This window comes from Plecotus auritus (assembly GCF_963455305.1).
Source record: "Plecotus auritus genome assembly, chromosome: 4".
Lineage (NCBI taxonomy): Eukaryota > Metazoa > Chordata > Mammalia > Chiroptera > Vespertilionidae > Plecotus > Plecotus auritus.
Window position 1 is genome coordinate 149,428,245 of NC_137775.1, and position 14,266 is coordinate 149,442,510.

At 43.3% G+C, this 14,266-nt stretch overlaps 1 protein-coding gene and 1 long non-coding RNA gene across 5 annotated transcripts in view; one reads left to right on the top strand and one right to left on the bottom strand.

The window, feature by feature from the left end:
* The window catches only part of LOC308247179, a 55,447-nt gene extending 45,485 nt beyond the window's left edge, over positions 1 to 9,962 (bottom strand). Inside the window, exon 1 of one of the 2 annotated variants that reach the window (XR_013960468.1) lies at positions 9,489 to 9,962. This is a non-coding gene — a long non-coding RNA (uncharacterized lncRNA). Of the gene's footprint in view, positions 1 to 9,097 lie in introns of both variants that reach the window. The other variant, XR_013960469.1, reaches the window with a different exon arrangement.
* Positions 9,963 to 10,171: 209 nt separating this feature from the next.
* ATXN7L1 (ataxin 7 like 1) overlaps positions 10,172 to 14,266 on the top strand; it is a 243,254-nt gene continuing 239,159 nt past the window's right edge. For all 3 annotated transcript variants that reach the window (XM_080665901.1, XM_080665902.1, XM_080665905.1), the window contains exons 1-2: positions 10,172 to 10,372; positions 10,885 to 10,953. In XM_080665901.1, the coding sequence (XP_080522027.1) occupies positions 10,192 to 10,372; positions 10,885 to 10,953 (250 nt within the window). In that variant the 5' untranslated portion in view covers positions 10,172 to 10,191. The remainder of the gene's footprint in view (positions 10,373 to 10,884; positions 10,954 to 14,266) is intronic.

Genomic DNA, 14,266 nt, shown 5'->3' on the forward strand with positions numbered 1-14,266 from the left:
ATGCCCATACTGTAAAGTTTGAAACAAGGAACCCAATTTTCTCAGGTTAATTTTGTTGAAAACCCAGTCCTTTAAAAAAGCACATAACTTCACAAAGGAAAAGACTAATAGGTATCTATAATAATAAAAGCGTAACATGCAAATAAACCGAACAGTGGAACAACCATCTAGACGCCCTCCCGGATGACCTTCCGGACAAAACTGGGGCTGTGAAGGCCTACTCTGGCACGAATTTCGTGCATCGGGCCTCTAGTAATTGTATAAAAAGTAAAGACTTCTGAACCTACACATAACCCGCATGCACATAAATCTACCATAAATAAAGTTAAAAGACAAGTAGTAAATTGGGCAAAAATCTTGCAATTTATAACACAAAGGGTTACTTTATTTAATATATAAAAGAGCTTTCACAATTTACTGAGAAAGCTGAATACTCTAAAAGAATTATCAATTTATAAAAAAAGGAATATAAGTAATCAATAATCAGACTTGTAACTAAAATAACTAGAAAATGAAATTCTTTCCTACCAGACTGACAGATAAACAAAAATAATAGATACATCATAAATGAGGCCATGAGGAATAAGAATTCTCACACATGCTGGCTAAATTTGACAACTTCAAAATTTTAAATGCATATCCCCTTTGACTTATCGATTCCATTTATAAGAAAGCATCCTAAATAACCATGGGGATGTGAAAAAACTTAGCTCCATAAAACATTCACTACAGCACTATTAAATATCTATCTACATATAGAGAGATAGAGAGATATGACACAACTTAAATGCCCCAAATTGAGGATTTATATATACTATAGTTTAAGAATAGCCATTCACTGGAATACCATGCAGTCTCTAAAAGTTATAATTTTAAAAGGTGATTACATCTATCTATTTTGAGTGTGACTAAATAATTTGAAATATATATTATGTAGTATGTATATCCACATTTATATATGTACTAGAGGCTCAGTGCATGGATTCTTGCACCGGTGGGGTTCCTTGGCCTGGCCTGCACCCTCTCGCAATCCGGGACCGCTCGGGGGAAATCGGAGAGTTGGTTTCGGCCCAATCCCCACAGGCCAGGCCGAGGGACCCCACTTGTGCACAAATCCATGCACTAGGCCTCTAGTACGCATATAAGATCTTTGGTTACTCTCTACCCACCCTTCTCCCTCCCCGCTTCCCTCTGAGATTCATCAGTCTGTTCCATGCTTCCATGCGTGTACATTGAGCATCTGCCCCCTGGTGGTCATTGCATGTCATAGCTACCGGCCAGTCAGCCGGTCTCTTAGGCTTTTATATAGATATATAGAATGCCACTCCAAATAAAGTGGTTTGGCTTGAAGATTGAAGATCTAAAAATATATAAATGGCCCTAGCCCAGTGGTCGGCAAACCGCGGCTTGCGAGCCACATGCGGCTCTTTGGCCCCTTGAGTGTGGCTCTTCCACAAAATACCATGGCCTGGGCGAGTCTATTTTGAAGAAGTGGCATTAGAAGAAGTTCAAGTTTAAAAAATTTGGCTCTCAAAAGAAATTTCAATCGTTGTACTGTTGATATTTGGCTCTGTTGACTAATGAGTTTGCCGACCACTGCCCTAGCTGGTTTGGCTCAGTGGACAGAGCGTCTGTGGACTGAAGAGTCCTGGGTTCAAGCCCAGTCCAGGGCACATACCTCAGTTGTAGGCTCCTCCCCAGCCTGGGCTTTGGTGGGGGCGCGTGCAGGAGGCAACCAATCAATGTTTCTCTCACATTGATATTTCTGTCTTTTCCTCTCTCTTCCACTCTTTTTAAAAATCAATGGAATAATATCCTCACGTGAGGATTAAAATATAATAATTAAAAAGGAAAATAAAAATATATAACTATATGATGGATCAATAGACCGATAGATATGTTTAGGCATGTAGATATATAGATCAAAATATTAATGTTTATTTCTAGGTTTATGGTAACTCATCTTATTTATGTTGTTTGTTTTTCTTCTGAATTTTTTGCCATCATTTGTATGCAAGGGAGAAAATACAACAATTTCAAAAAGATAGAATGCACATGGCGGGCAAATGCCCTTAAGCTGGAGAGCGTCCCTTTGGCCACTGAGGATCCACAGAGTAAGCAAAAAAAAGGTCCAAAGTAGATCACTTAGAATTAGGGTAGCATATAATTTATCATGCAAACCAGGACACTTTTGAGACTGGAAGGAGGAGCTATTAATAATTTTGCATAATCCAGGACTCCCTAGCCCTGCCTTTTGGGTCAGCCTACTTATAGCGAAATGTCTTTTTAATTTGTCTTTGAAAATGACCCAGTTTTGGAGGGTTAGAGGGTAAACCACAAAGGAAGAAACTACCCTTTTATTAGTACAACTGGGTGCAATTTCTAAACATGTCAGGTGGATGGTTGAAAGGTTCAAGTTTCTCACCTAATTAGCTCATTAGGGTCAACAGGGCCTTCATTTCAGAGATTTGTTCTTGATAAAAAGTATTTCTCAACAAAATGAACCACTCCACTTAGAACAAACAGTATTATTTCCCATGTTATCTCATACTGTAGATTTTAATCTTAGAAACATCCTGTAACTCTTTTAAACCTTTCCTGATTCCAAATCCCTCCATGATTTACCCGTTTTCAACTAAGAGCAAATTTAGGGAACCAGTTTCTACGTGACCCGAGGCTCTTAGTTAAGATGGTCACTGTTCCATGGGTCACTCTGCCCACAGCCTACTTATATCCCCCAGTCTTTGCCCCGCCCAGCTCAAATTTCTTCTCTCCCAAGCCTTCGCTGCCCACCACAGCAACCTGGCCTGCTCGCCTCCAAAAGCCTTTATCACCTGTACCTCAGATCAGCCCCTTCTCACAGGCTATCCTGTTCCCCCTTTTGATTGCATGTACAACTCCTTTAGACACAAAAAGCTAACTGTTTCAAGGAAAAGCCCGATACATCCAAATTGGGGGGGAAATGTATGGAAAACATGCCATAAACAGGTTAAAAGGACAAAAGCAACAAGCTGGAAAATTACATTGTTTTCAAACAGACAAAATATCTAAATCTAGAATGTATACAGAATTTCTACAAATCAATAAAAAGATCTAAAAATACCAAGAACAAATCATCAGGTGTTAACAGCAATTTACAGAGTAAAAATACAATGAACATAAGAAAAAATGCTCAAAAATATATAGAAATGAGGAAAATACAAAATAGGAAAAAAATTACCATAATATTGGCAAAAATTAAAACATCTGAGAATGTTGAGTATTAATTAGGATGTGAGGAAATGGACACATTTCTATGCTGCTAGTGGGAGTATAAATTATTCAGCTATTTTAGAAGATAATTTGGCAGAACTATTAAAATTCAAAATGCACATACCCGGCAATTCTACTTTTGAGTAGAAATACTCCCTCAGGTGCCCAGGAAACATATATAAAAGTAAAGATGGCCTGGCCAGTGTGTTTCTCAACGGTTAGAGTGTTGGCCTGCCCACTGAAGGGGCCCGTACGTGGTTGGGGTGGTGAGGGAGGCAAATGATCGATGTGTCTCTCTCACATCAATGTCTCTCTCTCTCTTTCTCTCCCCATCCCTTCCTTTTTCCCTCCTTTCCACTCTCTCTAAAAAAATCAATGGAAAAAATATCCCCAGGTAAGGATTAATGACAAGAACAAAAAATAAAATAAAGATGTTGACCAGCCTATTTCTTGTAAAACCAGACACCTATATGTCCATCAATAAGATATAGAGAAATATACTCTGGAACATCTTATGAAATACTATGTAGCAGTTTAAAAGAATGAGGTGTTTCCATATGTAATGACATGTAATAGCCGTGAAAAAAGAAAGCTGCAGGGAAATATCCACAAAATGGTCAGCTGCACCTGTCAATCTTGTTTATGCTCCCACAAAGCTTCTTTCTCAACCACCGATAAAAATAAAATAAAAAAAATATGTATGTGTATGTGTATATATATACACATATGTGTATATCTCCACATAATGAAACTATGCATTAAAAAAAGACACAGCAATATCTTCACCTGTAATGATAAATACATACAATAAGACAATGTATAGGAAATAGTATTTAAAAAATGCCGTTAGACCTGGGGTATGGAAGTAATCTGGGGGCAGGGAGTGACACATTCATACAAGATTTTTAGAATTCAATATTAAGTTTCTTTTACAAAAGAAAAAATAATTTGCAGAGATGCCCTCTGCTTACTATGAGGACAACTGTTTATAGTGTCATGCAAAGGCAGTTTTGTGTCCACACAGACTTTGGGTTGTGCAGTTCCTTTACATAACAAAAAGGTCTTAGAAGGTCTTCCCTGAACAAAGGGGGGTTCGCCTTGCCCTGAAGTCCTGGTCCAGAGGAAGCTTCAGGCAGAAGTGTCAGAGGTCTCCACCAATTGATGCAGGGCAGCAGCCAGTACAAAGGAAAGAGAAGAGCTTTTGTTTCCTTTCTCCAATGAGAAGGACGTTCTCAGCAGCAACCTCAGGAGCCCTCCTAAGTGTCTGAGGACCAGCCTGCTTCTGACTGGCTGCTGTTGTCTACACAGTGCATGGCAACCAACGTAATAATCACAGCGGACACTTCCAATTGTCCACTGTGTGCCAGGCCCTACGCTGGGGGGCTCAATACCCAGAATCTCACTTAATCTTCACAACCATCTGAAGAGAAGAGCCTTAGTACCCATTTAACAGAAGTAAAAATTGAGGTTCAGATGGATTAAGAAAGGTTCTCAAACAAATGCCTGAAGAGCAATTCTAACTTAAGCCTGTCAATCTCAAGCCTGAGCTGACCCTCACCCTACACTGTGTCCTCAACTGTATTAATATGGTTCTTTTAGAGGGGTATGTGGACCTCACTCCAATTAATACGTGTATGTTAATGTTAAGTTTTATTTATATTTAGGTTAAGGGCCCAAAGTGATTTCTAAAGAACACTAACGAGCAGCTATCTTTCCTTCTGTCTAAGCCCTGAGAGAGAGCACTGGCTAAATGGGGCTGCTCTGCCACTCTGCGGACCAGAGGCCTCAAGTGATCAAAGTTACAGATGAATCTGCCAGGTGTTTCAAGGCAGTTTTATCTCAAAATAATAATACATTTGCATTTTTTTTGGCTGCAGTTGGAATGCAAATTTCATGTTTTTGTAGTTATATTTATTGAATCCATGTTTATTCAGCCCTGGCACATGGCTAGGGCCCCATATTGAAAAACCTGGAATTCCTATGTTCTTTTCTACTCCGGTTGCTACTGGGGGTCTTTTATCCCAGCCCCGTTTGATCCAGCAACATGTGCGGGGGCAGGGAAGAGGCAGGCAACCTTGTCTAACAAGGCCAGAGAGACAGCACACCTGCCCTCCAGATGCAAAGAGCTTATATAAAAGGAACAACGTATGTAACAAATTTCCCCCAAATTACAATTCTCAGAGAGAGTGGGTTAGGGAAATAAATTTAGAGAGAAGAGTGGCAGATGGGATAGATGGATTCAATTAAGGCAAAGAACATCAAACAATTCCAAGGATGCCTCATTTTAATGGAACATGTCATTTTCTCCTCGTCGCCTCCAGGAAACTCCCAACAACAGTCTAGGTAGGAAGTGGGTTGTGCACACAGCACCTCGACCCCAGCAGGAGTTTAATATTCTAAAATGAGAGAGCTAATATTCCCTCTTCTTTTCAATAATGTGGTGAAACAGTACATGAATCAGATTAAGCAGGCTACGTACTCAATGCACATTTCCACAGAACGGGGTGTTATTCAAATTAAATAGGCACTTCCCATTGTCACCTTCACTGAACTGATTTCTCAATTTGGTCTATGGGAGAGACTCCTTTTTAATTAAATCAACCACTGTCATTTTTCTCAGAAAGAGGATAAAACAATAAAAATATTTACATTCCGTTTATCTTGCTAAACATTAATCATGAGGAGTAGAAGGTGTTGCTAGATGGTTTTATCAGAGACATTATGTTAACATGCTTTAAATTGCTGCTTTGCAGGTCAATTTATTCCTATTAAGAATGTATAAGATTCTTGTTGTCACTAACAGTATTTATAACTACTTACTATCAAAAGGAATTCAAGTCTGTGATAAATTTGCAATACACAGTTGACTTATATGTATAGATGTGTAAATAATAATATGTGTGCACCATGTTGACCTGAATACTACACCCAACTGTCCTCAATTTTCATCGAAAGTCAAGTGTGAAAGTCTAGTAGTTTGATGAGCAATGCTTTCTTTCTTCTCTGGTTCCTAGCAGTGTGATGTAATTGACAGCCATTTTATCGAATTTACAAAGTGATAGGTGGGTTGCAGTTTCACAAAGTTGGTATTATTATCTCTGTAGTCAGTGGAGAACCTGTGGAAGGCTTAGAATAGAAACTCTACAATTATACTCCATAACTCTAACTGCAATAATGTACACTTGTTCTGATTATCAGGTAAACTGGCAATGTATCCGGTCTTCTTTTGTAGAGATCACGTTTAGAGTCCAGTCCATTCATTTACTATGTTACAACATAAAATACTCTCAGCTAGAAGAGAATGATATTTAGGTTGTCATACCATCTTCAGGGTGCTGTGCAGAAATAAGCTCAGCTAGGAGGGTAAACTAATGTTAAAATATTGAACCATTGCTTTGTTTCTCTGCAACTGAGGTGCCCTGACTTTACCTAAGGAAAAGCCACTTTGATTTTTTGAGTGGTTTAAAGTGGCTCCCAGGAGAGGAGACAGAATTTTCTGGAAGATCAAGTCACTGACTCCCAGCCACTGGGCTTGAGTCCCCTCATCATTATGCACTCCACACACCTCGAGGAGGGCAGGGTTGTTAACAACCACCAGTGTAATGGCATTGCTGTCAACAGACTTGTTTCCAAAGTTACATTATGACCTTGTCATTGGAGAATTCTTTCTACAAAGTAGTAATCGAATTTAAAGAGCAAAAACATGAGCATCCAAAGGATAAAGATAAATTACAAAACTCAGAGTATAGGAGATACTATTGTAAACCAGTTCCACAAAGCTGGCCAAAAAAAAAAAAAAAAATTGGGGGAAAGATGATACACAATTCACAGGAGGCTCAAAAGAGGAGCAAGGGAACACTGCTCAGACTTTCATTTGTTAAACTTATTTTTTGTTATGCACTCCCTTTATACTCAAGTCATTCTGTGTAGTTACATATCACTACGTAACAAGCTATTCCAAAACTTAACCACTTAGAATGACACACATTAATTATCTCAGTTTATGTGGGTCAGCAATACAGGCAAGACATAGCTAGGTGCCTCCAACTCAAGGTCTCTCACAGATGTGGGCCAGCACTCTGGTCTAATCTCAAGGCTCCACTGGAGGAAGATAAACTTCACACTCACGTGGCTCTAAGGGTTCAACACCTCACAGCCTAGAGGCCTCCCTCGGTTTCTTGCCACAATACGACAGTGGGCTTTCTTAGAGCAAGTGAATGAAAGCAAGAAGCCACTGTCTTTTTGTAACCTAACCTCAGAAATGACATCCCATCACTTTTGCCCTATTCTATTTGTTAGAAGCAAGTTATTAGGTTCAGCCCACAATGAAGGGAAGGGGATCCCACACGGGTAGGAATACCAGGATGTAGGGATCACTGGGGTCATTTTAGAGGCCACCAACCACATCTTCCTTCGAATTCACAATAGAGGAATACACACCAAAAATGGGAGGAAAATCGGAAAGTAGGGGAAGGGGAAAAAGTCCCAGGATCTCATTACTTGTGCCTCACACCTCTACATCCCTCTCTGATTCTCCCCAAATCCAAACATACAACATATCCTCTGATGAGATGCTTTCTCCCCAGTCTTATACCTGTCCCCTCTTCTCTACTTCATGGACCTTCATTCCTTCACACTATCAATAGTGTGGCACTACTTTCCTAACCAGCTTCCATAGTGCAATACAGCCTGGACATCAAGGCCGGAGGAATCTTCCCAAGTCCTACTTTCTACTTATCCTTATGCTGCAGAAAGCCCTGTAGTGGCTCCCAGTTGTCAAACAAACTCTTTAGGCTACCATTCCGTGTCTTCCATAATTTGTCTCAAGCCTGACTATACAGTAACCCACCCCCAACCCCCAACAGTAACCCACTATCCCAGGTAAGCCACACTCAACACCTACACACACCACACTTACACAGCTTGAAGCCTCTGCGAACACCATCATGCTCCCTCCCTTGGCAAAAACCAGTCTTCACCTTACCATTATAAATCCTTCCCATGTCCAAGAGGCAAAGCCAATGCCATCTTCTCAGGGACACATTTCCTGACCTCTCCCAACCAGATCTCAGTTCCTCTTAGGAACAGGCACAGCTCTGAGAGACACGCCACCTACCACCCCGGCCTCTCACTGTGTGGGGGTCTTGTTTTCCCAAGAAGTTTCACACCTTCCTTCTTCCACAGAGACCACCAACTCGAAAGTTGGGCTAGATCTCATTTGTTTTCCTTTGCTGCAGCGCGGCTGGTCCGTTACAGGCAGTGGTTGTTGAAAAGATGGATGGATGATGAATAGAGGGAGAGGGAGGAAGAAAGGATGGAAGGAAATGTTAAGCTCAGGGTCTAGCATACATGAGGCCAATAAGTAATAAATACTGGTTAACGCCACCAATCCTTAAAATGAGAATTCTCCACCCAGTGGCACCGTGGCCATTTAGTGGTCTCTATATGCAATGGCAAATGAAATTTATCTGGGTCTGATAAAACACACACACACACACACACACACACACACACACACACACACACACACCAAGCCCATTCACACAGACATCACAACTGAAGACAAATGTGTAGCTGCTCCTCCATCGCCCACCCTCACCCTGGCTCTCAGATACAGGGAAATTAGATGGCACAGCCAGGGCAGAACTCAAGCACAGAGCAACTTCAAATCAGTGCGCTTCAGCCTGGGGAAAACAGACGTGGTAAGAACGAAAAGGGTGCTGGGGAAATAGAGGGGAAAATATACCTATTGTGGGGGAGTGTCCACGTTTTAGGTAAGTCCGAGTAAACAAAGGGCTTTTTAAAAAGAAATACCAGGAGACCTTTTAAGGCCTTTATTGCCTACCTCTAGGGAGAGAAGGGAAATCTCAATCAAAGTATCAGACGTCCAACATTCAGAGGAAATCCAACGCTTCCTAACTACTGGCTAGAGCAGTTAAAGCTAAAATGAATTCTCCCAGGAATCAGATTCCTGGCGGGAGCCTCCAGACGCTGGTCCCGGCTACTCTCCTCTCACCGTAGGGAGCGCAGAAAACTGCTCCAGAGGCGCGGTGGGCGGGAGCCGGTGAATTCGCTCCCCCGCTACCGTGATCCCAGAGCAAAGTCTACGCAGTGGTTCTCTGCGAGCCGGAGGCGCGCACCGCGCAGAGAATCCGGGGGCGCCGGGCGCAGAGTTTTGAGCTTTGCGTGTCCCGCAGTCCGAGATGGGAAGGCAGCTTCTCTCCCCCCCAACTCACCTGCTTTTTAGAACCACTTCCATCTACTCTTCGGTCTCAGGTCCCACAGGCATTCGCAGAATCCTCCACGGTCCAAGGTCCACCGTGAAAGAGAAGAACGGGTAAAGCGGGTGGTGAATGGGGTGCGAGGTCACCAGGGTCCCTTCCCTGGCTTGGCGTGGTCGTGGGGGTGGGGTCCGGAGGTTGCAAACCTGCTCGTGTCCGCCCCACTCAGCCGCGGGGATCCGTGCGGAGGCCCCTCGACGTGGGCGTCAGGGACCTGGCGAGGGCAGGACACCCTGGAAGGGCTGCAGGCAAAAACTTTAAGTCCTCGCTGCAACTCTGCGGGAAAGACCACCCTTCCCACGGCCCAGGCCGCGCCTCTCCGGGGTCTGTCCCCGGCGCCCTGGCCCGGCCCCTCGCGGCCCCCGGGTGCAGGCGGTGGCGGCGGCGGCGCCGCATCTCCTCACCCGGGAGCGCGGCAGCCTCTGGTCCCCGGCGCACGCCTGGCCCAGCGCGCGGCCCCTCCCGGCGGGCGGGCGGGCGCGGAGCAGCCGGCGCCTCTCTGCTGCCTCTGGCGGCCGTGCACGCCGCGAGCGGAGCCCATCCGGCTGCGGGCGCTGGGGCGCCGGCTCCTCCTCCTCTCTCTCCTCTCCCCGCCCCCCTCCTCCCATCCCTCCCTCCCTCCCGCGTTCAGAGCACTCAATGTCGGAACGTTCCGAAGATGACGTCGGAGCGTTCTCGAATCCCGTGTCTCTCGGCTGCTGCTGCCGAAGGAACAGGGAAAAAGCAACAAGAAGGAAGAGCAATGGCGACACTGGATCGCAAAGTGCCCAGTCCGGAGGCGTTTCTGGGCAAACCCTGGTCCTCCTGGATCGACGCCGCCAAATTACACTGCTCCGACAGTAAGAACCCCACCGCCTCCTCCTCCTTTTATTATCCTGTAACCTTTCCATTCACCTAGAGCCACTGGGAAAAAGTGTGTGTGTGAGAGAGAGAGTGGCCCCCGGTGTCCTCCATGCTTCTCCCTCTCTCTCTAAATAAATACACACAGAGACAGATCATCAGTGCACAGAGAGAGGCCCTGCTGCCAGGGCTGTCTGTCTGTCTGTCTGTGCCCGGCTCCCCGTGGCAGCCCGCGGGGTGGGCTTTCACAGCCCCATGGTGTATCTGTTTAAAAGGCTACTCTGTTGCTGCTTGCATAGTTTTTTTGGTACCTATCTGGGCCAGGTAGATGGAAATCCGGACTTGGGAGAAAACGTCGCATTGTCAATTTTGGAAAGATTTTCATATACAGTATTTATATCAATCTGTTTGCAAATAAACACTCTCCCTGCCCCCCTTGACTTTGGCTCCCCCCCCCTTTTTTCGCCTTTTCCCCTTATTTTCTTTTTTTCTTTTTCTTTTTCATCTGCAGATGTAGATTTAGAAGAGGCTGGAAAAGAGGGTGGAAAAAGCAGGGAGGTTATGAGGCTTAATAAAGAAGGTAAGTGGAGCTACTGGCATTTTAGTGTTAGCATGTGTGGCAGAAATCTTCACAGGATTTCGACTATATTGTGAATTGTTCTGCTGGTTACAGAGTGACTAAGGCTTGTCAAAAATTGAGCACGCCCAGGTGTCTGCTGCTTCGTGTTAACTTCTTCCAAAGTATAAATACAACTGGGGGGGTAAAGAGGGGGAGACTGTTGGAGGCAGAAGTTTACTGCACTTCAGTTGGAATCCACGTTTGGACCTTCTGATGCCTATCTGCCATTCGCATTTGCAGCATCATTGCCAAAGGTTCGGGGTGGGGGGGGGTGTTCAAAATCTGTGAAATGAGGATCAGGGCTTCCCTCAAAAGCACCCCAGCCTTTCTTGTGGGTAAATACACAACAGTTTCGTGAACCTCACATGGTTAGGGTATTCCAGCAGCTACTTCTCCACTCTCCACGGAAAACCATTGAACATGCAAACCTGTGTAGCAAGTTACATTTGCCCACTTTGTGTTTGGTCACAGATTGTTATGTGGCCAGCAGGGTTAGGGGCATGTGTGTGTGCAGCCCCCCTGGCCAGCTGCCCCTCTCTGTTTCCCCAGCCTGGAAATACAGTACCTGAAATGGGACACAGTGAGTAGATAGGTCATCCTAGACTGAGGCAGGCAAGTGAAGCCACAACCTGCTGGAACTGGGCATCAAACACACATGGTCATCATAAATAAATCATGTCCTGTTCATGTTTGCAAGCCTGCCATATGTAACTGGCCTATGGGTCCACGTGGAGCAAATCCAGAGGCCACTTTCTGCTGAACAAATGGATGGGTTCATTTGAATTGTGATTTACTAACTGATGTCTTATGAACATGGTTGGCTGACATTGGGGGTGGGAGGATGGCTCGAGGGGCCAGAAGGGGTTGGTGGGAAGTGTTGAAGGAGTTTAGCTGTAACTAGGCCACAGGAGCGTTGCTCATCCCAAATGAATGGAGAAAAGGCCATTAGATTCCAAAGAATGGGTCTCCCTCATAAACCGGGATGTCATCCTTGCAGGCAGCCAAAACCTGCTTGGAAAGATGGCACTTATTTTGTGGATCGACACCTATGACAGTTGGTTTTCTGCGCCTAATCATTTCCTGGCCATCCAATGAGAGGAAAATATGTGCTTCAGAAAAAATAACATGGAGGTTAAAATGCATGCATATTCAAGGACAGTTCTCTAGCATAGTGGTTCTGCTAATTAAGCACTTTGATTGGGAATGAAACCTTATTCTAAAGATGTTGCCTCTAAATATCTTACTGTGATCTTGACATATCTTTAGGATGCACAAGGGAATGAAGTCAAGTGGACAGCTCACAAGTGGCAGCTTATTTGTGCTAAATGTTCATGAGTGTTGGCAATGGGAAGTATCTCTAGAGATTGTTTTTCTTCAGAAACTCTTGGAATCTTTAAAAGCTAATGGACTCAGTTGTCAGACCACTGGCAATGGAAAGGTTTCCATGAAGGAAGATGCGGTTGTGAAAACCTTTAAATTAAAGTTGAGTAAACGTTACGGTATGGCACAGAATGGGCACCTCTTGGGCCTGGTGATCAATTATGACTATAACACAAAACTCATATTCTGCACCCTCCTCCCTGCTTCTATTTCAAAAGACTTGTTCTCAGATTCTCTTTGCCTCATGAGAAATGGATTCTTTTAAGGAAAAATGAAAGGCTCTCCTTTCCTCAGAATTCACAAGTGGTACATTCTGCTTATTATATCCTTTGTCCTGTAAAGGTACAAAGACTTAGCTCCCAATTATATGCATTTACATTAAGGACACCGCTGTTCAGTGTAACATGCAATTGCTGAGTTCACCCAATAGCCACGTATGGGCTGAAATCTCTTTGTTCATTGGCCTGGTGGAGCAGACTTGGGTTAGCTATTCCTGAAGGTCTTCCCGGTATATGCACAGCTTTCTTTACAGATAGAGTACACATAAACTAAATACACACACACACACACACACACACACACACACCATCGTGAGGAATTTAAGGGTTGAGCTGGGACTCAGTCGGGTTGTTTGGTTGCCAGGATCTCCAGAAACACTAGTTGCATTAGTCTTGCCATGGGCTTTATTGTTGGAGTCACCATGTAGGTGGTCTCAGGATGGACACCTGTTTGTGGATGGGTCTTTGCAGGACACAAAGTGACCTAGGTGTGCTTCTGTTTATCTATGTGTGCGAGCATACATAGATGACCATAGTACGCAGGTCTTGAGAAGAAATTTGGGGTTTAATAGCAATGAGTAAATAGCAATTGAGAATTAAAAGGTTATAATCCAGGTTTTGATATGATTTTTATTGCGATAAAATAAATATAATATAAAATTTACAGCTTTAACCATTTTAAAGTATACATTTCAATGGTACTAAGTACACTCACAATGTTGTACAATAATTACTGCTATTCATTTCCCAAACTTTTTTATTATCCCAACCAGAAATCCTATACTCATTATACAGTAATTCCCCATTCCCCTCTCCCCCTCAGCCCTGGTAATCTCTATTCTATTTTCTGTCTCCATGAAGTTGCATATTCTAAATACCATGTATAATTACATATATACATGTATATATCATGCAATATCTGTCCCTTTGTGACATGCTTATTTCACTTAACATAATGTTTTCATGGTTCATTCATGTTGCAGCATGTGTCAGAATTTCATTTCCTTTTATGGCTGAATAATGTTCCGTTGTGTGTATATACCATATTTTGTTTACCATCTATCTTTTTTTTTGTTGTTTTTTATTATTTTTTTAATTTAATAAATCTTTATTGTTCAGATTATTACAATTGTTCCTCTTTTTTCCCCCCATAGCGCCCCTCCACCCGGTTCTCACCCCACCCTCTGCCCTTACCTCCCCCCCACTGTCCTCATCCATAGGTGTACGCTTTTTGTCCAGTCTCTTCCCGCACCTCCCACACCCCTTTCCCCCCGAGAATTGTCAGTCCACTCCCTTTCTATGCCCCTGATTCTATTATATTCACCAGTTTATTCTGTTTATCAGATTTTTTATTCACTTGATTTTTAGATTCACTTGTTGATAGACATGTATTTGTTGTTCATAATTTTTTTATCTACCTTTTTCTTCTTCTTCCTCTTCTTAAAGAATACCTTTCAGCATTTCATATAATACTGGTTTGGTGGTGATGAACTCCTTTAGCTTTTTCTTATCTGTGAAGATCTTTATCTGCCCTTCAATTCTGAATGATAGCTTTGCTGGGTAGAGTAATCTTGGTTGTAGGTTCTTGCTTTTCATCACTTTGAATATTTGTTGCC